General features: G+C 39.9%; 1 protein-coding gene across 1 annotated transcript in view; it reads right to left on the reverse strand.

The window, feature by feature from the left end:
* Positions 1-25,183, reverse strand: part of PTPRG (protein tyrosine phosphatase receptor type G) — a gene marked incomplete at both ends in the record, with an annotated part of 410,936 nt that overhangs the window by 130,508 nt on the left and 255,245 nt on the right. Inside the window, one exon of the mRNA XM_082004630.1 lies at positions 6,759-6,854. Within this exon, the coding sequence (XP_081860756.1) occupies positions 6,759-6,854 (96 nt within the window). The remainder of the gene's footprint in view (positions 1-6,758; positions 6,855-25,183) is intronic.

The following is a 25,183-nucleotide window of genomic DNA, read 5'->3' on the forward strand; positions in this document are numbered from 1 at the left end:
ATTTTATCTCCATTTATTTACTGGAAAATCAAGAGAATCCTTATCTGCTCCAAAGATACTTCATATTACTACACGTCATTACATGTATTGTACAAGATGTTTCTCAGAAAAATGTACTCTCAGTACTGTATTTACCATATCTACCCACTCTGATTTGCTCGTCCTTTATGTGTTGGAGTAGCTACTTTGTACCTCTCTGTTATTTTTCATTTATTTAAAGGCCCCAGTACTGCTTTTATTAGTAACAACTAATAGATTTAAATCAGTGCAACAATTAAAAAATCCAAGAAACTGGATTTCAATGAGTAAGAACACATTTCAAATTATTGTTTGTCTTCTATTGCATAGTTACTAGTACTTATGCATACACTTTGATGAAATTATACTTTCCAAAGGCATTGAATAAGTAGCTTTTGCCTGCACACATTTTCATGTTGTGAAGATAATAAAAAAATACCTGTACTAATTACTAAATAATACTGCTAATCAATAATATGTTTTATTATTCATAAACTACTACTAATAAAACACCATGGGTTCTAATGTAACCATTAAAAGAATTAATACTGTAATTTAATTTTAAGGTCTTTACATGCATCTTAAGTCTATTAAAATAAATGAAAAGCCTCTCAATGACGCTGGATGATGCCCTGCATGTTAATGATGCTGCATGTTATTTGAACTATTGCAAACCACCTTTAAGATATTGCCTAAACACTGAAGCACTGATTATGCTTCATGTAGGTGGATATAATGTTCCAGGAAAAGCACACACCTCCCTCTCCATTCTCATTTTCAAAATCAAGCTAGTTTTGCTCAGACTTTCAAAAAGCAGTGTAGTAATGGAGAGGTGGAATTAGGGCATTGCCAGGAATCAAGAAGGGGATATTGGACCTGGTGTCCCACCACATACGGTTTTCTCAATAGCTACTGCATTTAACGCACTTCTTCACCGAATTTATTTGGTTATGATGGAAAACACATGAAACAGTTAATGAAAGGGAAGAAGGGTGAACAAAGGCTTTGAGGGAAGTTAACAGCTGAATTTTGTTATTTGAGAAATATACATTTTAAAAAAAAGTGTATTTGTGCCAAATATCCAATGGCTTTGACGGTGTTCCGCTGATGTATTCTGTGTTGAGCTCATTTAGGTCCCTGAAAAGCGAGTTATTGATTGCCCTCGTGAAGCACACCAAGAACTACTACCAAAAAAACTTACAAAAAGCAAGGCCACACTTACTATTTCTTTTAGTGAAGAACAAATCTCTGCATACATGAGTTAGTAGTAAATATAAAGACATTTACACACAAATAACACACAGATAGATCTCAAAGTTAAAAGTGCTATACAGCATTTTTTTCAACAACCTTAAAAAAGGTTAGTATTGGAAAAGAGAATTAAGAATGGCATCCCAGAAAGAGCTGTAGAACCCTTGATTTTTATCTCACACACTTTTGAAAATACTGTTAGTTGCATATATGCTGCCAAGTACCTAATTACCTTTAAAAATCTAGCCCTGCACTGATAAAGCTCTTCAGTGATCGAGGTATCAACATCACTCATCATTATGAAGATAATTTTAATGATGAAAGCATTGCTAAAAGTTATTTTAAAATTCATTTTTACTTTAACTTCTTTAGAGATGATTTGTTTGAGTACCTGAGATACAGTAACTAATCACTGATGGTTTTCTTTGCAAATAATAAAATAGATTTATATGCCCTCCCTGTAGGAACAAGAATTCCATCACCTCCTCCTGAATTTTTGAGCTATCGAATATTTGATGAGTGCTTAGGGAATCAGTATTGTGTCTTTTCACAGCAGTAATCAAGGAATGAAGTGTTCTCTGCTGTAATGAATCTACCACAGGCCCAAAAGATGAATATTTCAAATGCAAAAGCAATATGTTTGTTTTGAACACATTTAAGTTTGGCTTTAATAAAGCAAGTAGTGAAGTGTGCAATGTATTATATTGTTAGATGGTTAAAACAGAGTCGTGCAATATGTCTGAATGCATTTAATCCAAGTAACTACTCATTTTAAATGCAACTTGTAAATATGCATTACATGTATATATACAAATGGATGACTCGGGAACCAGTGAGAGACCTGGGCCTTCCCTTCCACTACTGGCTTGCTAAAAAATGGGCTTGGCCTGACAATTAACCGAGGCCCAGAGCCAAAATATCACGAAATACAAGTTGAACCTTATGTGGGCTGAAATTAAGCACATGCACCAGCTATTCAAGTTGGGATCATTTAAATCAAGACTTTAATCATAGAGTCATTACGGTTGGAAAAGACCTCTAAGATCATCAAGTCCAACCGTCAACCCAACCACCATGCCCACTAAACCATGTCCCGAAGTGTCATGTCTACCCTGCTGGACTGGGACCTGCTATGTGTTTCAGCAGATTGGTGGGTCTTGATGCGCAGCCACAGGCAACTTTTAAGAGGTCCACAAACCAGTGAGCCCCGGCAGACGGGTCCCATTACTGCAGTCTCACTGCAAATCCAGAATCCTTTACTGCACGCCATGAGGATACTGTTGGCAGGAGGTGGTGGATATGTGAAGTTAAACACCTTCCACTAGCACTAATTTCCACTATGAGAAACACCAAGTAACCCCAATACTGACAGGAATGGTCATATTGTTTTCTCCTGAAAAACTTGTCAGAAGCCAAAAAGAAATCATTGGCATTATCTCATTTGTCTCCAGAAGATTTGGATTTTTGCTAAAATAACAAGTGAGTTCTCTTTAACAACAACAACAAAAAAGCTTTTTGACTCACATCGCTGTTTAATACTCTAATCCCCTCTCCCTCTTAAGCATACTGATTTTTTTCCACAGAGACTCCCACTTTAAGAAAAAAGCCATTTTTTCCCCACTGATTCCTCCACACTCAGTGAAGGGCATTTATGGGCTTTATAACCGTTATACCTGACACCAGCAGGCTGGAGTTCCCTTCTCCTCTTTTGTTCAGCTTGTTCCAGCTGAATAGTTTTTAGAATAATTTGAACTAAAAAGGTGAGAGGTTCCTAAGTCACTGGCCACTGTGGCGTCAGTGAGGATGCGAGGGGATCTTGGAGGAAAAACCACAGCATGGAGCAAGGTTTTGTTTGTTGTTTGGCTTTTGCGCAGTGAGGCACCTCATTCTGCCCCAAATACACAGCTACAGAAGAAAAGCCTGCAGAATTTTCAGTAAAGCCAAATCATCTGTGTCTCTGTTATTTGCTGCACTCCCCTGTATGTACAACAGTCCCCAGCACAATGCTTGAAGTGATGCTATGGTCAGAAAAAGGACCAAGTATCATGGGACTGTTTTCCTCAACGTACCTGTTCATTTTACAACTTGTTCTCCAATGCAAAAATCAGCTTTCAGAGCCCAGTTAGAGATTTCAGGCCAGCTCATCTCATTTGCAAATTGAGAATACCTGCATAGAGTCCCCACAGGTGCTCTGTTCTGTGAGACCCTTTGCGTGTCTATCGACAATGAAACACAGAGATGAGCAATTTTAGCAGTTTCTATATGCAAGAATTGTTTCCTGATTTTAACCAGAATTTTTTTTTATTTGGCAGGTCAACTGACCTGCAGCATGCTAACAGAAACAGAATTTATCAACAGAGCTTACAATGAAAGCAATGAGAAAAGCATAAATTTAATTAGCAATTACAACAAAGTTCCAAGTGCTTCAATTATCCAAGTTCAGAACCCATGTACTTTACCTGGAAATTGCCCCTGAAACAGCGAATTCAATAAGGAAAATTCTTATATAGACCAAGTTAAATTATTTAAAAAGGAGGAAAGAGGGTTCTTAATTATTTAATGTTTCACCAATAATTATACAGTTCAGTATAATGTTCACTCACTGTAGAACCCGATTTTCAAAGGAACATTTGTGAACATCAGTCAAACAAAAACCACCTGCCAGACTATAAATTCAGTCAGTGCAGTACACATTCATTCCAACACAGCATTAACACATTAGCAAAAATCCAAGTCTTGACTTAATGGCAAACCTATCCAATAATTTCTGTGTTAAAATATTTACATAGAAAAGCATGCACAATTCAGTTTTCTAATGCATTTGTAAAAACCAGTATGACCTTTATTGCTACAATTTTTTAAAACTGTGTTCTAGATAAATGAATTAGAGATGGGACTATAGCTCTGGAAAATAGCAAACTATAAAATTAGTACTTGAATAGTCAAGCTGCCGATCAAAATGTGATCATGGACATCTTAGGGACATTTCATTCAAAAGTTATTAAAAATCAGTTTTAAAAGACAGGTTTTAAATTAGTTGTGTGAAGCTTATCCGCATGGTGCCCTGGAGAGCAAGGCTGAAGGAGCATCACATATTTCTGAATGAAATTGTCTGTAAAGGTTTTTCCAAGTCATGGTTCACCAGCTCCAGCACATGATAGACAGCTGAGGGAAGTCAAATGGCACTTTGGTAAAACACAGTATGGATCTGCAAAGAATTATCTCCATCAGTTAACAACCCTATGTACAAAAACTCAAGCTCTATGGGACAAACTCTGGAAAATCCTCACAATGGCCAAAATGGCAGTTGCCACTGTGAAGTCCTTAGAGTTTACTTACATGGGCCAGAATTCAGCACACGCCCTTCCAGAATGGGGACTTTGGGCTCTGATCTTCCCTGGCAGCTTTCTGTCTTGAAGCAGAGCTACCCAGAAGGAAGACCTGATACACTCAGGAGTTTAATGGCATGGCACAGATTTATCATTTCAACACAAAGGTAAGGGAAAAAATACCAAAAAAGAAAAGCATTTCCTTGCAGCAGCAAGTTGTCTCTGGGTCACCTTGCCAAAGAATTACCTTACCCCCACTCTCTGGAAGAGATTAGGCTGTTTATCAGTAATGGCTTTAGATTCCACAGCTCCTGGAGCAGAGGAGCCCAGCTGCACCATCATCCAGACTTTACAGCCTAACGTCCTGTGGCCTGCAGGGCTAGAAATGATGAAAAGTATAGATTTCTGCTTCCCTTTGGGGATTGCAACACTTGGTTGTGGTCTTAAAGAGCCTGAGGTCTGTTACAATCAAAGATGGCTTTTTTAACAGCATTACAGACTATTTTAGGTTATTTTTAGTGAGCTTAATGGTTCCCCCAGAATCGTGCAAAATGGGACTTGCAGTAAGTGCATGCAGCACCTGGCTTGGCAGGTGGGGAATACAAAACACAGTTCCACTACAATTTTAAGATCCTCTAAAAAGAGGGTTTGTGGAATAAGTGTCACATACAGACTAGGAAATGGTGTGACATGGGGCAGTGCCTCACATGGCTTATGTGAAGCACATCAGGGTAATTTTGTGATTAAATTCCACGCACATGATGCCACAACATGCATTGCACACCATGACACGCTCCTTCTGGCACAGCACATGCACATAATGTGCAGCTCTTCACTGTGGCATAAATCAAGCAAGAGTGCCCTTTGGTTGTTCTGTTTCTAAACTTCTGTTTTGTAAGGCCAAATTCAATTTGCCCAAATCCTTTCCCACAGCACATCAAGATTCAGAAGTGTGGGGAATCATCCTGCTATGCCACTGTAAATTATCACAGCTCCACCAACTTTATCTTAACATGAAATGCCACAGAAGTGCTCAGAATTCAAGAGTGATGAATTTAACATGCCTACTTCCACTAGCCTGATGTCAGCAGAGTTACAGCAATTTATGCAATACAAGGATCCATCCTTTTCTCCTTATCAAAGCATTTGATCAAAATCAGTGACATGGAAAAAGACAACCTTACTTAATTTGAGCAGGAGAGTCAGGCTTGTCACTCTAACATCATAAGAAAAAAGGAGGTATTTACATATGGGTACTCCAATATTCTTTTTTATCTGTCTTCACAGAGGTAAGAGTAAGATAATTTTCTTCCACAGTAAAAACTAGTGCAAAACCTCACAGAGGACCTGCATTTTCCCTTGCCCTTCCCTCCTGCCTTTCCTCTCTTTTGAAAAAGCAACACCTTGAGATATTTCAAAATCTTCATTAGCCACTTCTCTGCTTGTGACAGCCCAGTGGTATGGAGTTGCTCCAACTCCCACCATTCAATTCACCCTTGAGTCAGAAAGGAAAAACTCCGTTTCTGACGCAACATGACAAAAAGCCCACAATGCTGAACACCACTGCTACGTGGCTTGACCTGCCAGCCATCGCAAGCAGCAGTCTCTACCCCACACCGCAGCTCTTGAGTGTGTCAAACAAACAAATGAGCTAACTGAGCAGTCACACTCTTGAGGATGCATTTTAAAAAAGGGGATGCATAAATTCGGAAACCTCGTCTGTTCAAGAACTTGTTACTATGACAATTTAGAAGCTGCTGCTACAGATAAGATTGATGAAACTTATTGATTGATTTTCTCTCAAACTATGTTTGAATTTTAAGTTTTCTCTAAACAGAATCAGTTCATGTTGGTTTCTTAGTATTCTAGGGACCCAAGTAATGTGCTTCAGCAGTAAAGAAGTTCCATGATAAATGTGTTCTCCAATCTGCATCTGTAAAGTAGCTATAAAATCAGAACAATTCATGCAAAATTTTTCATTATGTTTCTAAATATACTTATTTACATTTTAAATCACACATAGACAATATGAAATATCTTTCACTTAGACAGGTGGGAACAAGAAAACAGATGCATCCATTAAGCTTGAAACAATACAATGAATTAAATAGTACTTGGTGAATGCTTTGCTTTATGGATATAGACCTTGTTTAAACTTACTTGAAAAAACACGGCCATGGCTCCTACTACCCTGTTTTCTAGAACTGCTGTTCCAAAACTGTCAAAGTCATCAGGATTGTAGAAGTAAATCTGCATCTGTAAAAATTAAAAACAACAACAAAATCACATTAGTGTTGATTCATACAACTTTGAAATGAGGTAATACATACATGCCGTATGTAAACCCAGTGTTATGAGCCTGAGATAAAGGAATTCTGCTGAACAATATTGTTTAACTAGCATCTTGATTAATAGCATGACTGCCCTACTGGGACAGTAACCAGGGAACAGAGTCAATGCAATGCATTTTAATAACAACTCAAGGATAAGCAGTATGGCCAGTCTGTTTAGATGGTAAACTTTGTGCTTCCTGCCAGGATCTCTTCATTTCTTTGCTCATTGCAGGCTCATCTCCTGCTCTGTTAAATGTGCTAAACATATTTATCTCAAAAAGCATAGAGAATTTTTGAAAAGGATTTCAACATTTAGAGTTATTCCTTTACTCCTAAAGCAATTTGTAAGATAAAAGTCTGTCTCTCTAACAATGCATTTTTATGAGCCTCTGATATTCAGGACTATCAGTTAGGGTCAGACTTCTCCCTGACTTCAGTTAAATTTCATGACTTTTATTTCCAAAGCATTAGTACTCGGTGAAAAGTACAAGTGAGACAAAAGCAGGTATTTTGATGTCATTTTAGGGCACATAATAAATATTAACAATTAGACAAACCCAAAATGAATGCAGGTGAGAACAATGATTACCTCAAAACAGCAAATGTCTGAGTTACACAAGTGTAGGAAGACTGAGAAATAGCTTCCTTCCTAGGCTCTGCTGTTGAACAGCCCCACTTCACCACACACACGTGCCATGAATGAGTGCAACTCATAGAGGCCCTTCGGTGCTACTGCTTTTAATTTCGTGTATGGTTCTTGTTCCATTTACTGCATTAGCTGAGCACCCACTTCTGCCAGCCATCCTCACACACTGCCGTTTCTCCAGCAGTTGTTCAACCTCTCCATTCCCAAAGAAGCTCCCAGCATTAGTCCATCTGTATCAGCCATGATTTTCTCCAAAGGATCTGGTTTACATCCAAAACATGCAACACTGCCTTCTCAACATTACACCATGCAGGGGTGTACATTTTCATAGAATAAATTCAGTATTGGTAACATTTGTTGTACCTGTGCTCTACACCTTACAAATTAAAAACATGTGCCTGATGGTAACAGCCAAGCACAAGACCTGGACTTTGCAACAGTTGCTCTTGGGGCCATTCAGGGATCCCCCCGATGGATTCCACAGCCCAAACCAGCACTGCCAGGTCTGTGGGGGCAACACTACTGCAAGACAGTTGGCCAATGCGTACGTTCACTCATGCACATTGAATCCAGCAAAAAAACCCTGTTCCTGGCTGCGAAACAGGAACGGACCCATCAGGATTCTCTGCCACGGGCCTCTTGCCTGATCCTGAGCATTCACTCCTGCTTCTCTGCTGCCCATCACCCATTACTTGACCTATTCTGGCTTTATCACAGCATTACTAGGTGATAAGAAATAGCCACACAGTACATAGTTAAATGGAGATGTAAGGTCTAACCAAGACTGCCCATGCCTCCTGACACACTGTCAGCCCGACCATCTCTCCCTCCTGCAAGTCTGCCTGCAGGCAAATGCTCTGCTAGCACCAACAACTTGTTTGGGGCTCTTTGGGTTTTTCCAAGATTGTGCAGCATTGACAAATCCTACTGTATTCACAAATACAAGTATTTTTCCCATATTCTGAAATTTTGTATGTTGCCAGATGAGATGATACCCTTTTATCTTGCTCAGATATGTTCCTACTCATATTTACTGATTCCCAGGCTTCTGACTGTATGTATTTGCTGTAATGTATAATACTGGCAAAGTACCTCTACATTTAATAAAACATCACCATATAGAGAAAAGGCCAAGATGAAGATCAGCCTCTTCAGAGGTAGAGGCACTTTTTCCAGCCAGGGGATAAAACAAGACCACACTCCAAATGGCTCACAAAAAATGAAAAAATTGTCTGGCACTCGCTCAGTGGCTTCATAAAATTTGAAAGCGATTTTCTTCCCCTATTTTGGCCTTCCTATTCCCAGTGTATTCACAGCACAGAGATGCTGGCAATATCTCACGAAGTTGGTAGTGCCTCCAGGTTCTGAGAATTTGTGCTTTGAACAAATGTAGACCAAGGTACAGCCAATCCATTGATGTAGAAATTAGAAACAGTTTATTTCAGGTAGAATTGCTTAAACTTCAATTTAGCCAGCACAGACAAAAGCTCACAAAACACTCACAAATTACATTTTACTTCCTTTTAAAATAAAGTCTAAAATTAGGTATACCTTGTATATAACACTTCACTATATAGTCCTCATAGGAGTTTATGAAGAAAAGTATCACTGAGCGAGTTCAGCATATGCCAAAATCATTTTGGATCAATTTTGCTCACGGCACTTTAAGGAAATTAATTTTTACAATACACTTTTGGATAGCAGTGCAAAGGGCTTTGGTAAAAAAGTGCTTAATTCAGATCCCTCGCCTCAGCAGTGCAATTTCACAGACTAATCAAGAACCACACTCTGCCTTGATTACCATACACACTAAAACATTTTCCCTCTGCTCCCCGGTGTTTTTCCAGAGAGCGTGGTTCCTCTCTCTGCATCCATCAAGTCAAGGGGAACTGTCTTGTATGAAAAATTATCATCATCTGTCACACAGTAGCTTCCTTATGTGTTCATAGAGCTAGAAAGAACATTTTAGAAGTAGAATCTCCCAGGAATTTCTATTATATAATTTACACACGCATACACTGCAAAAACAATGTTAAGAAGATGGTAGAGTTACATCCTCAAAGCTGCACGGTTCAGGCTGCTCATAAAACCACACCTGGACACCGCTGAGCATTAGTATTATGACAATTTTCTAATTATATGATCACATATTGTTCTCTTCCATAATACAGTCTTACCTGTTTTCCCCCAATTTACAGTAAAATGTAAATGTATCTAATGTATTTTTGGTTTTTTATACATAATATACATAATCTTGAATGCACTTATCAGTACATATTTAATTTAATATTTTATATAGATGGCATAATGCTCTTTATGTACAAATCAAGAATGAGACAGTTAACCATAAAATTAATTTCACCGCATACTTAAGTGGCCTAAACATGCCAGAAAATTTTCATTATTACCCCTTATTATATAATTAGTATATACAATATATGGTGCATTTTGCATATAAATGACTTCTACTGTCTCTGCCTGGTACATACAAAGCAGTAGTACAGAATGCAACAAAGGGGCATTTAAGCTAAAGAAAATTTGGATCTTATTATGATGTGTTATCTGTGAAATGCAGAATGGAGCATCATCCAAGCTTGCACACCCAACCTGAATCGTGGCACTGCCCGACTTCAGCGCCATCATTTTCTTGTACATTTTTGCATGTGATTTCACAATAGCTTCTATTTTCCTTTTTTTTTTTTTTTTAAAAATAGATTTGTAAAAGCTCTGACTCTGTTAGCAGTGGGAAAGCCTGAAATACCCTTTGTAGTTTCCATAGTGTGACACTGACTGTTTGCAGTCAGAATGCTCTGTTCCACACATCCCTGCTGACAGTGCTCCAAATAGCCTTCCGACAGCATAGGTCCCAGAGACCTGTTCTCTGTGGCACAATATACTAGATTTATAACTCTCTCACATCTAGCCCTGTTACAACTAACAAGGTTGGGAAAGGCTTACATGGACCTCCTTAATCTCAGATGTGCAACACAGCAATACGTTTGCACGTACCTTGTAAAGATCTATTCTAATACACACGTAGTGTCCGAGCAACTTGAAAGTTTCAGTATTTTGATAAGGCTAAACTGAAACAAACCGTCCCTAGTGACACAAAGGCACTTTTCTTGCAGGAAGATTCTGTCCGTCCTAAGATGCTACCAAAAACTACTGCAGCTACAGACCTTTGTCAAGGCAGGGAGAGGGCAAGAGTTTGCTTTTGATGGAAAAACTTTATGCTTTGACACTCTTCACACTCTAAAATAGTAGAATTGTTTCACTCAAACTTGAGAGAGATTTGCTGTACAGCACAGATTAAGTCTGAAAAAATCTCACTGAAGGGGAAAATCTTCAGAATGTTCCCAGTGCCTTAAAACAGAGGATTATAGAGAGAAAACCCTCACTCTGCCATAACCCAGGAGATAATCACCAGTCACCCTTTAAAATCATGTCATGTTTTCTAGTCCCTTCTGTCCAGAGGAGATTGATCAGATCCAGCGCCCAACCATTACAGCTTCCAAGCACTCCAGGCCTTTTTCCAGCTGACGATGCTTACACAAATGAATAAACCACATACATCCAACAGTAATTCCCCAGCCTAGAGTGTCTTTGCCTCCATGCTCCTACCAGCTACAAATCCCCTCTACCATGCCACAGGGCAATGGCCCTTCCTCCTCAGGGTCAACCTACTCTCTGCGGAAACACCTTTCTTCACCCACGTTCTTCCAAACTCTACAGAGAGCTGGTGTTCCCCAGAGCTGGCAAAATATCAGGCCCTGCTCCGTGCTTAAGAGATTTTGACACAAAACTGGGCTGCCACCACGCTGATCTTCTAAGGACAGGCTGTTCAAAATGTGCATGGATTTTACTGAGAAACACTGCCCACCAGAGATCAGTTCTGATTTTATTAAGTACAATTGCCTCTGAATGACTAAACCCGCTTCATGAAATGTCACTGGCTTGCAAAAATGGAGGAAAAACTGCTTCAAATTAAAGACTTCTCCCTGCAACCCATCCGCAAATAAAAGGCTCTGTCTCTCTGCTCAGATGCTCCTCCTCTGCTTGGCAAGACAGACATCCAGACAGAAATCACCATTCCTGTGCATGACATCTTTTTGCTCTTATTACCCCATTACAAAGACAGAAAGTTTACATCCAATGCAGACTACCAGGGCTAAACTCATTCAGCACTTCTGAGAGAAAAGCCACAACGTGCGTTTCATAGATCCCAGAAGATGTGAGTGAGTTCAAAGCAATTCTAAGAGACTGGAAACCAAGCAAGTACATTTTCCATAGACAGATGCCAAGTATTTTAAAAATAAATAATTGAGATTTTTAAATTGGGCTGCTATCACCCTGTGCAACCTCCTACAGCAGATTTCTCTTTAAATTAAAAAATTAACAAAGGCTCATTGTGCTGTCGCAGATGTAGAGTACAGAATATTCAATAGTATCAGGAATTCTGGTGGAAGGGAAAAGATCATCAGAATTAGCTTTCCGCTCGGACTACCATGCAATTTAAAGTTAAAAAAGAAAAAAGAAAAAAAAGGTTTTATAGACCAGCCAATTTTTTGATGAATCAGACAGCAAGACGCAGAGGCAACAGGTATGTGGTTTATTATGTACTGCTTTAGAGACTGAGAGTATTTTCAGGAGAGCAAAACACACAGGCATCACAGGTAGATTTCAAATCTTTGCAGAGTGGCGAAAGAAAAATTTTTAAATGTTTGCTTTAAATGATGGAGTTAATCACTGAATATACTAATTCTTAATTAGTACCTTTGCTGCTTATATTGTAAGAATAAATTATTCTCAGCCACTTCTACAGCTGGATTTAAAACCTCTCGCACAAAAACAAATTCTGTGCTAAGATTATGAATCATACATGATTTTTCTTAATTGAAAGCCTGTATGTAACTTACTTCTGCTTTAAATATGTGCATAGATTTCTAGCGAACTGGATGATGAGATCCATTTGGCTGGAATAAAAATTTTCTACAGACATACTGTAATCTTCACTGCAGCACTGAAAATTCAGAATAACTGTCCTGCAGTCTGTGTGTTTATTGGAGTGTGAGGTGTACACTGGGACAATAAAGTCTGATGTTTGACTTCTCATTATATTCTCTTTAAAAAATAACATGAAACTTAGCATTTATAACATATTCTAAATCTGCTTAGAAAAGGAGGGGGTGAAGAGCGAATCGTGATGTTTTCCAGTTCTCCTGCTAGAGCTTGATATAATAACATAGAATATACTGCATTCTTTTTAAAAGATAAAGTTGAACAGAAGCAGATAATGGCATGTTTTTCCTGCCTAGTCTATTATTCATCAGTGAATTTTTAACTATAGTTAGGCAGGTACAGAGATGTATTTTGAATGTCATAACTTAGTATTTTACAGTGCCTAAAAGTGTCCTGGGTAAACTGCAAAACAAGGAGTCAGACAGGGTCTTTGCCCGAATGTAATTGCAACTTGATAAATGAAGACAATGCTAGGCTGAAAAAAATGGAAGGAGTTGAAACAACAGGAAGAGCAAAGATCATACACGTGAAATAAAAGAATTTAACCCAATTTAGACATTCACATGCCTTAGAAGTATGATAAATTTCCCTTTAATCTTTTTTTTATAGTAAGCATTAATTATTGCTGTGTTGTCTACAAACAATGCAGTAGGTGTATCTATGTTATCAGTGGAGACTATGCGATTTCATAGTTGTTTTCACCCTGAAAGTTGGTAGTTGTTGCATATTCTGCCCCTAACCCTGCACAGCATTTAAGCCCGTGAGTGGTCCAGTAACAGCCCAGTAAGAACAGCGAGGCAACATGATGCTCGTAGGCTTGCCCTGGACTTCAACGCATTGCTGGATCATGGCTGTATCCCTCAGCATCCTGAGCGTTAAGTCCTGAACGTTGAGAGAGAAGTGCCAGAAACCTCCCTGATTTCTACTGCCAGAAATAAATACCCCTTAGGCCCACTCCAGTCCCAAACAAGAAAATCCATCTCATGTGTATACACCAAGTCATTACACAATGAAGGCATATTTGATGCTAAAAAGCTGTATGTTGCATTCATTTGTATTTCCATAATATGAAAATAACGGTTTCAGTGTTTATGCTTTCCATAACATGAAACTTTTTTGCAATTGCTTTGTACTCCGAGTAACAGCCATATGATTCACCATGAAATGAAGTCTGGAAAATCGTTTTGGATAAATGGAACTATAAATTCAATAGAATTTCCATGACAACATAGATTGCAACACTCTGCCACAAGTAAAATGTTATAAATCATTCAAAACCAACACAAAATCAGCAGTAAGTCTTCTCTTTCACAACACACAAGACCCCTGAATTATAGAGCTGTGGTTATTACCTCCCCATGCGGTGCCTCTCACTTCTGATCCTCTTCCTTGTTACAAGTGTTGTTTCATATCTGACCTCCTTCCAAACACAGGAAATTATAATACTAACACTTTAATGCTAAGGTGTAAACAAGAATCGAAGCATAATGAGTAGGAGACTTTTTTGAACTTTTCCTCCTTTTCTCATCTTCTAAAAATATTTATAGATCTTCATCCGGTGGCAATTATACCTGAGTATCCAGATATGCGAGAGCAGCTTCTTAGATTCACAAATTTAGGAGGCTCTTTTTCTGGAAATGTGGGTGGCAAGTGTACAACAGGGTGCTCAGCTCGTAAAAAGGATGTGAACCACATGTCCAAGGGATGGAAGAAATCCAAGGAGAGGAGGAGGTAAAAATAAAAAAAGGATAAAAGATTACACCACAGTATTGCTCATTCGTACCCCTCCATCAGAGGGTTCCTGACATGGTATTTCATGTAAAGTCCAAGGATCTGGAATGAGGAGATTCCAGGAGGACTTTCACTGCAATTTAAAAATCACTGTGGCTGTCACCTTCATGCCTGTGAGAAAAACCTTGAAAATGCAAAGCTCCTTCCCTCCTGAAAAGATTAAGAAGCCCATAAACAAATAGCTCAGTATTCTGATTTTTGGGTACAAGTAGCAGTATTTCTTACAAATCAGGTCTTTTGGTCCCTTGAGAAGAAACAGCAACCTACTAGTCCTTGGACTGCAAGGGCTCATCTTCCCAGACTACCTGAGAGTTTTTGCTATCTTGTGTGAATCACTGCCCATTTCTGGGCCTTGTTTCATCATGTGTAAACTATGGTTATTGCCCATCCCTCCTCTAACTGGATATTTTGTGAAGAAAAATATGAAAGACTGGGAATAAATGAGAAGAATAAGCAATTGAAAAACACGTGAAATAAACTACCATTCGGAGTGTTGTTGGAGGAAAAAAAACCTTTGGGGTTGCTGTTTGTTTGCTTGATATTGTAATAAGGAAGAGTCACAGAAGTACCTTATAGAGACAGTACCTTGCCTTTTAATACTGGTACCAACATCTAAACAGCTCATATCTGACACAGAGCTGATGCTGCGGGAGTTCCGTGCAGACGTTTACTGCAAGGCACTGCGCCCACATACCCCTGAGGGCATCGCCCAGGCTCCGGGAGGTCAGCTGGGGTCTTTCACTGGTCTTTAGCTCTGCTACCAGACTCTGGCCCTGCCAGAGACTTTTTGATTTAATTATTGAGGAGTTCTGAGTCTCACCTGCAGTGGCTTTGCCTAACTGTGGCGTATTCCAAACAAGACAGGAAGCGCATGTGTGCAGGAACACTCAATGCTGAGACTCCCATTTCAGCAAGATGCAAACTTTGCTTTCTAAAATTGTCCAAATGGAAAAATCAGAAGCAATATTTAGCTTCTGGCGGGGGTGAAAAAACGAAACAGGCAATTTAGGAAATGGCTAAGCATCAAACACCACGGCGACTGAAAACAAGCTGGATGGACTCACTGTATGAGCAGAATAGCTCTGAATTCAACCCAAAAGTGACTGTTTCAGATCTCCTCATCTGTTTCCCATGGTCTGCCTACAAGGAGAACTAAACTACTGAAGAGTTTAAAACTCCAATACCCAAACTGTCCATACTTCAGCTCATTTTTCAAGAATCCATTTACTTTCTTAAACATCAAGAAGTGCTGCCAGAGTGGAGAGAACTGCTGGGATTTTCTAGCAAAAACACTCCAGTGCTCTTCAGGGAAAAGAAAGGAGCTGCACTTGAAAAATAAACCCTACAAAAGCACACTTTTCCTAGCATGTGTGATTAATACAATTTCATATACCATTCACTTTAAAGATGCACTAGCGCAAGTATTCATTCCTCTGAGAGCTCACATCTTAGCGCAAATTATTCTTTTTGTACTGTGGAATTAAGAACGTCCTGTGTGGTATGTTTGGGGGTTTTTTTTGTGGGTTTTTTGTTTTAGGGTTGGGGGTTTTTTTGGCGTTTTGTTTTGTTTTTGTTTTTTAAACAGGAGAACGCAAGTTCTTCCCTGAGGTTTAATGATCTTCAAAATGCCTCAGAACAAATTTTGAGATATTTATAGTTTTGTTGCATCTCTGGATTCAAAGGCATGCAGCAGATGGGGCACGTTTTCAGCAGCATTTTGCTGGGCAAAAGGCCATTCCTATCTCTGAGGGGATGTGAAATCCTCCAGGCTGTACACTTGCAGAGTTATTTTTATTTATGAACTGTGAAGTATACGGGCAATTACAGCAGAACCAGCCCATGAGAAGAGCTTACTTTGTAACGGAGGGTAAAAGTAATACGGGCTTTTCCCATATTTTGCAGAATACGCATATATCTAACGCAGCATTGTAATCCCAAAGATAAAGCAGGTGCTCTGCATCAGAGGTCTCAGTAGCTGCCTGCAGATTACCGGAGGAAGGTGGGACAGCCCTGTGCTGCGGATACAGCACTAGTTCTGCCACAGACTTCCCCTTTGAAGACAAGAGGGATTTTTCCAATGCAGCTGGCTAATGTGGGTGTTTTACTTCAGGTTTCTCAAAAGGGCTTAATATGCAAGGAGCAGATACACTACATCCCTTCTAAAACTCAAGATCTCTTGAAAATACCTCAAATTGAAATGCCAGCACCACCACAGGGTGCCTACCCAAATTCCCCAGTCTCTTGGAAAACTTTGCATATAATGTCTCCGTATTCTATCTCTCATTTCCTTGCACGCTGCGTAGCTTGCTTTACCCTTATCCTCTGACTGTTTTACCTGAGTAGAAAGTGAAGTCTGCACACATCTAAAGTGCAGTGTTAAGGAATTTGTAAACTTCTTGTTTTTTGTGTAGAGACGACTTTGTGTACAGATGCGCACACAGAGTAGCTGAATACACCATCAAAATGGCACCAGCTTGTTAAGGACACGATTCTGTAGTAACACTAGCAAATCAAAAAGAATTGGACTTCAGCATGGCAAGAAGCAAAATACTTAAGTAAGCAGCAAAATTGACAGAAAGGTTAAAGTGCTAGAAATTGTGTAGCTTTTTAAAGTTAAAACCTTGTCTACTGTCACATCTGCCAACCCACTTGCAAACACATTCTGTAGTGGTCCTTCGCTAAATGTCAAAGTTATTCTTCCACGCCTATGAAACAGAAACACAAATCTAACTCTCACCCCCTCCCGCGCTCACACACTGGTACCCGCCTGCAGATGCCATGTCGAGATTCCCCTGGTGCATCTGACTCTGCTGCTCACTTGTGCCATCACCTTATATAATGTGAATAAAACAACCTCTCAGCTTTAACACTTCCAATTTTTTAAGGGCTCATTGATGTTGAAAGAAAAGCATGTTGAACTTCTTTGGACTCTTGATAAATACAACAGTGCTACCAGATTGGCGCTGGAGTCCAAATTTTGCAGGCTTTGGTTCAGCAGTTTTCAGTGTACACTCCTTGTGGGGTATGCACAGTTGCGTCCCTGCTCAGCCAGGCTCTGTGCCAGCTTCGTCCCTTCCTTCTACTCTGCATTTTAATAATACAAACGAGTCTCAAGCCAGAGAGTCACACTTCCACCCTGGCTCACACCTGTGTATTTCTGAAAGCACCTCTTCTGCCTCAGCATCTCTCACTTGAACAATTCACCTGGGTAATGGACACCATATAAGTTCTGGTTTTCAGTCTGACAGCTGTTGGCTCTTCTCCAGACTGTGGGTGTCTCTGGCTCTAGAAGCGCCCAAGCAAATTAATTCTTGCTCATGTCACCGTGTCTCCACCAGTCCCAGACGCTTGGGTTGTGCCTGCAACCATGACTGGAAACGGGAAATGCTGCAAAATGGTGCAGCCTCTCCCTATCACAGAACACACAGAGAGTGTGCCCCACGCTGCCTGGGGCTGCGGCGGGCGGGGAGGGAATCACCTGCGATGCAAAACCACATCGTGGTTGTACGTGTTACCGGTACGTTCACCTCTCCTGGCGTTCTGTCACAGCATGAAATGCCTCAATGGAACTTTTGAAATATGGGAGTTGCAAAAGTAAAGTCTTTATCATAAATCTGATAATTAACCTGCATAACTAATTTCCCTTCTGGCAGCAGGCATAGGTTGGAATAAATAGTCTACTCAATACCTACTGAGAGAAGACTCCTATATTTCATGTTTACTTTAAGCAAGTATAAAAACCTAGGGACAAAGGGCCTCAAAGAGTCAAATTCCTTGCAGTTTCGACAGAGTGCCCTGAATAATACATAAAGCAGCTACGCTCTTATCCCTAAAACCACAGGTGTGAACCAGATGTCATGCTTATCTTCTCTTGAGATTACAGCAAACAATTGCACACCTTCAGAATATAAAGTAAGCTTTGGATCAAGAAGCCTGAAATATATTAAAGGTGTCGCACTGAAGTTAAAAATTCAAATATTAACCTACAAACCACTGATTCATTTAAGAATCTGTTTATAGCCTATGTTCTATAAAAGTTATATTTCTTTTATTTAACCTTTTAATAACAAGATGTATTAGGAATCACAAATCTGAGACAAAACTACTTGCATAAACCTCAGTCTTGGTATGTAAGGTATTGCCAAACAGATCGTTCAAATATACTACCACCTATTTAAAATACACCATGGCTCAAGGAACGTAATTAAAGTTAAAGCCTTGATTTAAATTTTAAACTTTCCTATTATTGTAATATAGGTTTAGAAAAAGGTGAGCATATGCTGCACTCAAATATTGAAAGGAGATTAAACCCAGAATGGTACCTCAAAGAGAATTTTAAAATTAACTTACTACATTCTAACAAGCCACGGTGCAAATGGTGCTCTAACCATACATCCTTGATCATAGCTGACAACCTAAGAGTGCACAGACAGAGGATATTCCAAAATGTCTAGTTTCAAGAAGATAATGATTTCATCACTAAACTAGTGAACGTCACTAATATGCTGCTGTTTGTTACTGGGGACATTTCAGAAAAACAACAGGGTCCTCCTCACCAGATGCACAAAATAATAATGCCCCAGCATGTTTTAAAGGTCATACTCAAATCACAGTATTTTCTCTCTTAAGCTAGGTTCAGGCACCTCCTTTTGACTCCTGTGACAACACCTCAGGAGCAGTAGTGCTTGCTGCAGAGGGTGAGGGTCTGTTGTCTCTGATAGATGGTTCATGTCCTATTTCAGTTTTTTCTTAGCTTTCCTCTTCTACCCTGGCTAGCTTCATTCTTTAATCCAGGGCGCCCAGTTTCGTTCCGCAGCATTCCCCGTCACACACACACACTCCAAAGGCTGTCAGCATCTAATGCTAATGCTTCACTAAGAGAAGTCTTCCAGGTCAATTTATGACAGAAATATTGCAGGTTTGTAATTAAAGCCCTAGATAAGAAAGTCTTGTGTTTACTCAATAATCCCCATATTCACTTAATAAAAGCATGCATCTCACTCTTGTAGCTGTAGAGAAAAGGTGGTGAACACGACCTGAATCTAACAGCTGTAATGTCATCTGCTTGATCTTGAGGGATTTGAACTACCCTATTCATTTAACAGTGTTCACCAGTGACCCAGAGCCTCATCCTGCCCTCCAGCAGCAGAGCCTGTGACTCCAGGGGAAGAAGCATCCAACATCTTGGCTCACTCATGTTAATAAAATGGAGTATGAAGAGTCATCAGCTACAGTGTTAACATGACCCTGTCTGTAATGCTGAACAGTCAAACTCGGTTTGAGTTGAGAGCACAGACCCAGGCTGCTCAGCTCCATGGCAACACTAATGATTTAAACATCTTTATAACCTTTTATTAAAGATACGGGATAAAAGTAAAGAATAGTACAGCAAAAAACAAAATTTCAAATATAAACAATTAAGTCTTCAAGCTTCACCACATGCCTTATCGCTATCTCTGTCAGTGAATGGGTTTTTCCTACAAGGACAATGTTTCGATGGTATTAAACGTGGTGATAAATATTCTTCTTCAGAAAAACAGGTGAGATAGGCTAGAGCTAGTTCTGGAGTCCAGTCCTAATTTCTGCAGAAAAAAAGGTAGCAGCAAAAAGAAAAGCAGCGGACAGACAGATGATGCAGCTTCTGCGACTGATACTTGCACCTTCATTACCGTGGCAAACAGGCAATGAAAGCGGCTGTTATCAGCCACTCCAACTCCTGGCAACTCCTGCCGCGTGGCACTGGGCACAACTTTTCCTTGCCTCGCCGGCCATGGGGTCACAGCAGGGCTGTGAAAGGGAGTGTGCCTGGGCTCACTATGCCAGGCTCGTATTAAACAGAAGGAAGAAAGAGATAGGAAGGAAAAGAAGTGAGATGGGGGAAGAAAAGGACAAATAAAGAAGAGACAGCATCCATATGTTTCACGCCAAAGGTTGAAGATTTAGGTAAAGTCAGTGGCAGCTCTTGTAGCTTCCCACACTGCTGCTCTGAGCCAGTCAAAACACATTCACAACTGTCTTCCCAGAACACCCAGTCACGTGGTGGTTCGTGTGCTGGTATTACAGGGTCCTGAGATCCCAGGAGATCATGAAACTGCAAGTATTGTATTTTATCTCCTTCCCTTCCTCAATACATCATTGGGCCCTCACATTCTCAAGAGCTTCTCTTAAACAGACTGCCAGCCAAGGGCTAGGGCTGGCACGAGTGTATCCATTAATTACATCCACCAGTGATTTACAAAACACCAGTTTCGATCCGCTAATTTCCAGCTCAATTCCCTTCTCATTTAAGCACATACCTCGGAAGGTATCTTGATGTTTTTTTAAGATTATTTCAATACACTGATCTTGTCTAGTAAAGTAGTGTTGCCATGGATGTTGTCTGACACCCAAGGCTGCATTAATATAGCCCTGGAGAGCCCTCATAAAAATACTCTGTTCAGGCCACAGGTGCACCTAGCGCTCTATCCTGTCTCAAGTACCATGTACTAATGGAAATTAAAAATGAGACAATGCGTGTTTACATGAACAAACAGCAACTGTGCCCTTAGCTACACCCCTGCAGCTTCCAGCAAGCCTCAGAGGCCTTTCTGAGCTGGAAGCTGCAAAAGGATCACCCTTTGACTGCTTTGTCCAAAACTCTGTTAAATCCTCTTTCCAACCTGTATTTACTGCTGACTGCTAGAAGATCATCTCACAAGGTGTTCCACAATTCATGAACTTTGATGAAAAGTGTTCCTCTCTGTTGAATGTGCATTTTCTGTCTTTCTGGTCTCAGATCCTTAGTTAACTATTGTGAAGCACAACAAATAACATCTATTTAACTTCTTTGAAATTTCATGGACTTTTGTAATCATGTGCCCCAAGTCACCTTTTCCAAGCTGAGATGTCACATCAACTATTTAGATTCTTGTCTCATGGAAGGTGTTTTGTATCACTGAAAGTTCTCTCTGGTTTTGGGATGTACAAAGCATTTTTGAGGTTGGGCAATCAGACTGTCCAAGTCATACATACCATGGAGTAAAGATCTTTCCTGTTGATTGTATTCATTTCTAATAATTTTAATCTTCCTATTTGCCTTTTTGCTACTGCTGAGCACCAAGCTCATATGTTCAGAGCGCTCTTTGAAAGGACTCCGAAAATACTTCCTTGAGTGGCAGTAACTAATTTAATGTTCATTACTATATGTGCATACTCAGAGTTCTCTTTTTAACCTGGTTAAACTAGGAAATGAGATTTATATGATCCTGCTTTGTGTTTGTGTGTCTGCATATGACATGTCAGCCCCTTGTAGTAACTTTAGAGAGTATTGACCAATTTCATCAAGACCTGAATGCTCACTGGGTTTCTCAAAGACTTTACACCAATGCAAGTTCCCTTGCAATTAAGTGGCAAAGTTAGAGAGACATCCTACTAGTTTCACTGGTATGGATCAAATACTGAAGATTCTCCCTGTCCTCCTTCACAAAGCACTTCATCATCACGTCTAGCATGGGCAGCAGCCATTTCGGCAGCTGTTATGTGCCTTCCAAACTCCGCAGTGCTGCACGCAGGTAAGCTGGGAGTTGAGAGTTGTACTGCATTAATTTTGGCACCCAGGGATGTACCAGGACACACAATGTACCTATTTTTTTTTAACTCAGTGGGACTGACATCAGTAGGTACTGATTCCCGTGAGTCACTGAGAAAATACCAGCATTTGGATCTAAGCACACACAATATTAACAGAAATCTACCATTCTGTTAAATATTGTAGTATGGTAACTTTAATCATAAAGCCTCTCAGTATTTAAATACTTCAGGCACTGTAGACATTTATACAACTAGCAGTAGATGAATTTTCAAATAGATACTTCTGAGTAATTATCCTCTTGAGACAGCACCAATTGCTAAATAATGCCTCAGTTTAATAGCACATAGCTCTTAAGAAATGAACAATTCTGGGGACTATTAAATCTCTCAGAAACGTAACAAAGATGGTGATAAATACCTTGCACTCCATTTTAGTCTTCGTGTGGATGAGGAATAGGCTATTTTTTTCTCAACTGTTAGCTGAACTTCAAAGACAACTCCTTACAAAATTAGGGGGTAGCCCCTCCTACTTGGTCTAATAAGGCAAAATTTGTTCTTCCAGACATCAGCAAAGGTTCCTTATGAGCAAAATTAGTACTCAGACTCATAGTGAAATTTTTCTTAGCAAAACATATCATAACTGGATTGGATAGCTGAGTGGGAACTCCTGAAAATACCATAATCCTTAAAGATTAACTGGCAAGGAATAATTGGTCTGTCCTTCCAGAACATCCCTCTGTCGTTCCAGGGAAGAATTGCCGAGCAGAAAACTACAGGGAACAGAAAGAGTACTCAGTCCAGACTCACGCCAGTGAATCAAGGTATGACTGGGGAGAGAGTTTTCAGATGAAGCTGCTTTTACGTAATACATAAAGCTCTAGAATATCAGGAAAATGCAGACCTCTTGTTCGTATAAATTGCTGGCCTTTATTTATGCTCCCTGAAGATGTTTATCCTAAAACTCTCCCTGCTTGCGTATTACTCATTGCTAACAAAAGAGCCCTGGGAAAGAAATTTGCATTCTCTGGTCACCAGAGGCATGTGAATAGAGTGATTCAGCGTGTCGCTCCATAGAGAAGGTTGCCTTTTCACAGTCAAGAGCAAAAAGATGGCAGCAAAAGGCATAAAAACAGTTGTCTCCTCATCCTGACACCATTTTACCTCTCAGGGGCATTCTGAAACCTTTAGAGATGACAAGCTCTCCAAAGCAAACCATGTCAGATTGTGTTTACCTTCATGCTAGTTCACTCAGTGTCCTAGCTTCATTTCAAAAGCAGCCATCAATAATACACAGAAGAGGCCATCTCCTTATACAGAGAAAGCAGAAGTTAAAATTACGGCAATAAAGCCAATTTGTAGCAGCTGACTATCTGACCCCTAGTATCAAGTAATTTCATCATCATTTGACAGTGCATCATGAAATGCTCCTATACTTAATTCTGCTTTGAATGACGAATGAAATAAGATGAATGATTTGATAACTTGGGTGATCAAAAATTTCCATTGTACTTTCTTCCTCGTTAGAAAAAGTTACATTAAAAAAAAAAAGATTAATACGGAAGTGCCAGTTTTTAAGCAACGATTGAGAACGCTACATAAAAAAAGCTCAAAAAGTAAGGACAGTGAAGTATTTTCAGGTGTGCAATAAAACACAGCATTTTAACATATATATATATGTGTATGTCACTTCAGGTTCAGCATGCGAGAAATTTCCATTAGTATCTCACTGACAATTGAAGCTTGGCTGAATACTAAATAAAGCTGCGTGGATGTTCTGCCGAGTCCTGTTGCGGCAAGGAAGGAGGGTCTGAAAAACATAGGAAAAACAGTCTGTGTGTGAGGTTCAATCACAAACACCTCCTCTATGGCCACTACAGGAAGAGAAGAGCAGACTCCCACCACACCATGTAACCACATGTCCTGGTGGTGTGTGGCCAAATGTGGCCTTCACCTTGGCCTGTGATGGGTGTCCCTCAAAACAGCTACATTACCCCTAGCTTCAGTTTCTGTGGGTCAGTAAGTCATCAAGAGAAACAGGAGCAGCAAATGCCTGTGTCTTCCCATCCTGAAATGAACTGAGATTTAATAAATGCGAAGATAATTTTCAGATCCTTACATGGAAAAGTCTTTGAGAACTGTTATGCTGAGACCTGCCGGAATGAAGTGCCGGTGTATTTAGATATAAGTTTGTACAGATAAAGTCTCCTTCAAATGCTATCTTATAATTTCAATTATGGTTCAGGAAGAGAGGATATGAAGGAAGACTATGTCCTCAATGAATACAGTGACTTTATTATTCTCATGTCTGGACACACCCTGGGAGGTTTCAGACCTGGGATTTCTGTAGTTACAGGTCATTCCTCAGAAAGCCACACTCCCATCTGTAGATGTTCAAAAGCTGGTAACACTAACAGCCTCCAAACCAAAAAAATCATGCTAGCTAGACTATGTGATATCAAATTTAATCTACTAGATAAATGCAAGAGTGTTCACGGACACATATACTGAGTCCTGCCTCTATTACATTACCTTTTCAGAATGTAAAGCATTTGACCAGTGCAACCTGACAAGTGCCAGATGAATGCAGTAAGTTACAAGCAGAGTAACACAGCACAATCGATAGGTTTAGGTACATTGTCCTAACTGTATCACTTAGATATTCCTTTTTTTACCCACACACGGACAAATCCGGTTAAAATAGTGCTATGCTAGACAGTGATTAAATCTTAGAAGTTGGATGCTCAGAATACAACCAACGTCAGTGAGAGTGAGGGCCCACTGCATGAGGCTCAGCATGAAGTCACCCTTCTGCAAAGTGCTCGGACCTGGGGCAGCCTCCTCGCTTGGTGATTGTACAGGATCCAGCCTGACAGACATGGAGCCTGGTTCAGAAGACACTACAAGCGCAGAAGCCAGCAAACCACAGGACTTCTGTGCAAGATTTTCAGCTCCGATAAAAGAACCTTAAAAAAGAGGCAAGAATTAATTGAATTTTCTTTGGCCTAACTAGACACGCACACCTTTCTGGGGGAAGACGGTTAAAAGAAGACCTAATGCATAATGTAACAAACTATTGGAGCCGACTTAGGTGAGATTTCCTCCTCCTTTCTTCCACATCACAACCCAATTAGAGTCACATACAAATCTGAGTTTGTAATCACTATCATCTTGCTCTTTTCCATGTTAACAGCAGCAAGGCATAAATAAGGATAAACTTTCCTCCACAA

This window comes from Phaethon aethereus (assembly GCF_964289735.1).
Source record: "Phaethon aethereus genome assembly, chromosome: 11".
NCBI classification, from domain to species: Eukaryota; Metazoa; Chordata; class Aves; order Phaethontiformes; family Phaethontidae; genus Phaethon; species Phaethon aethereus.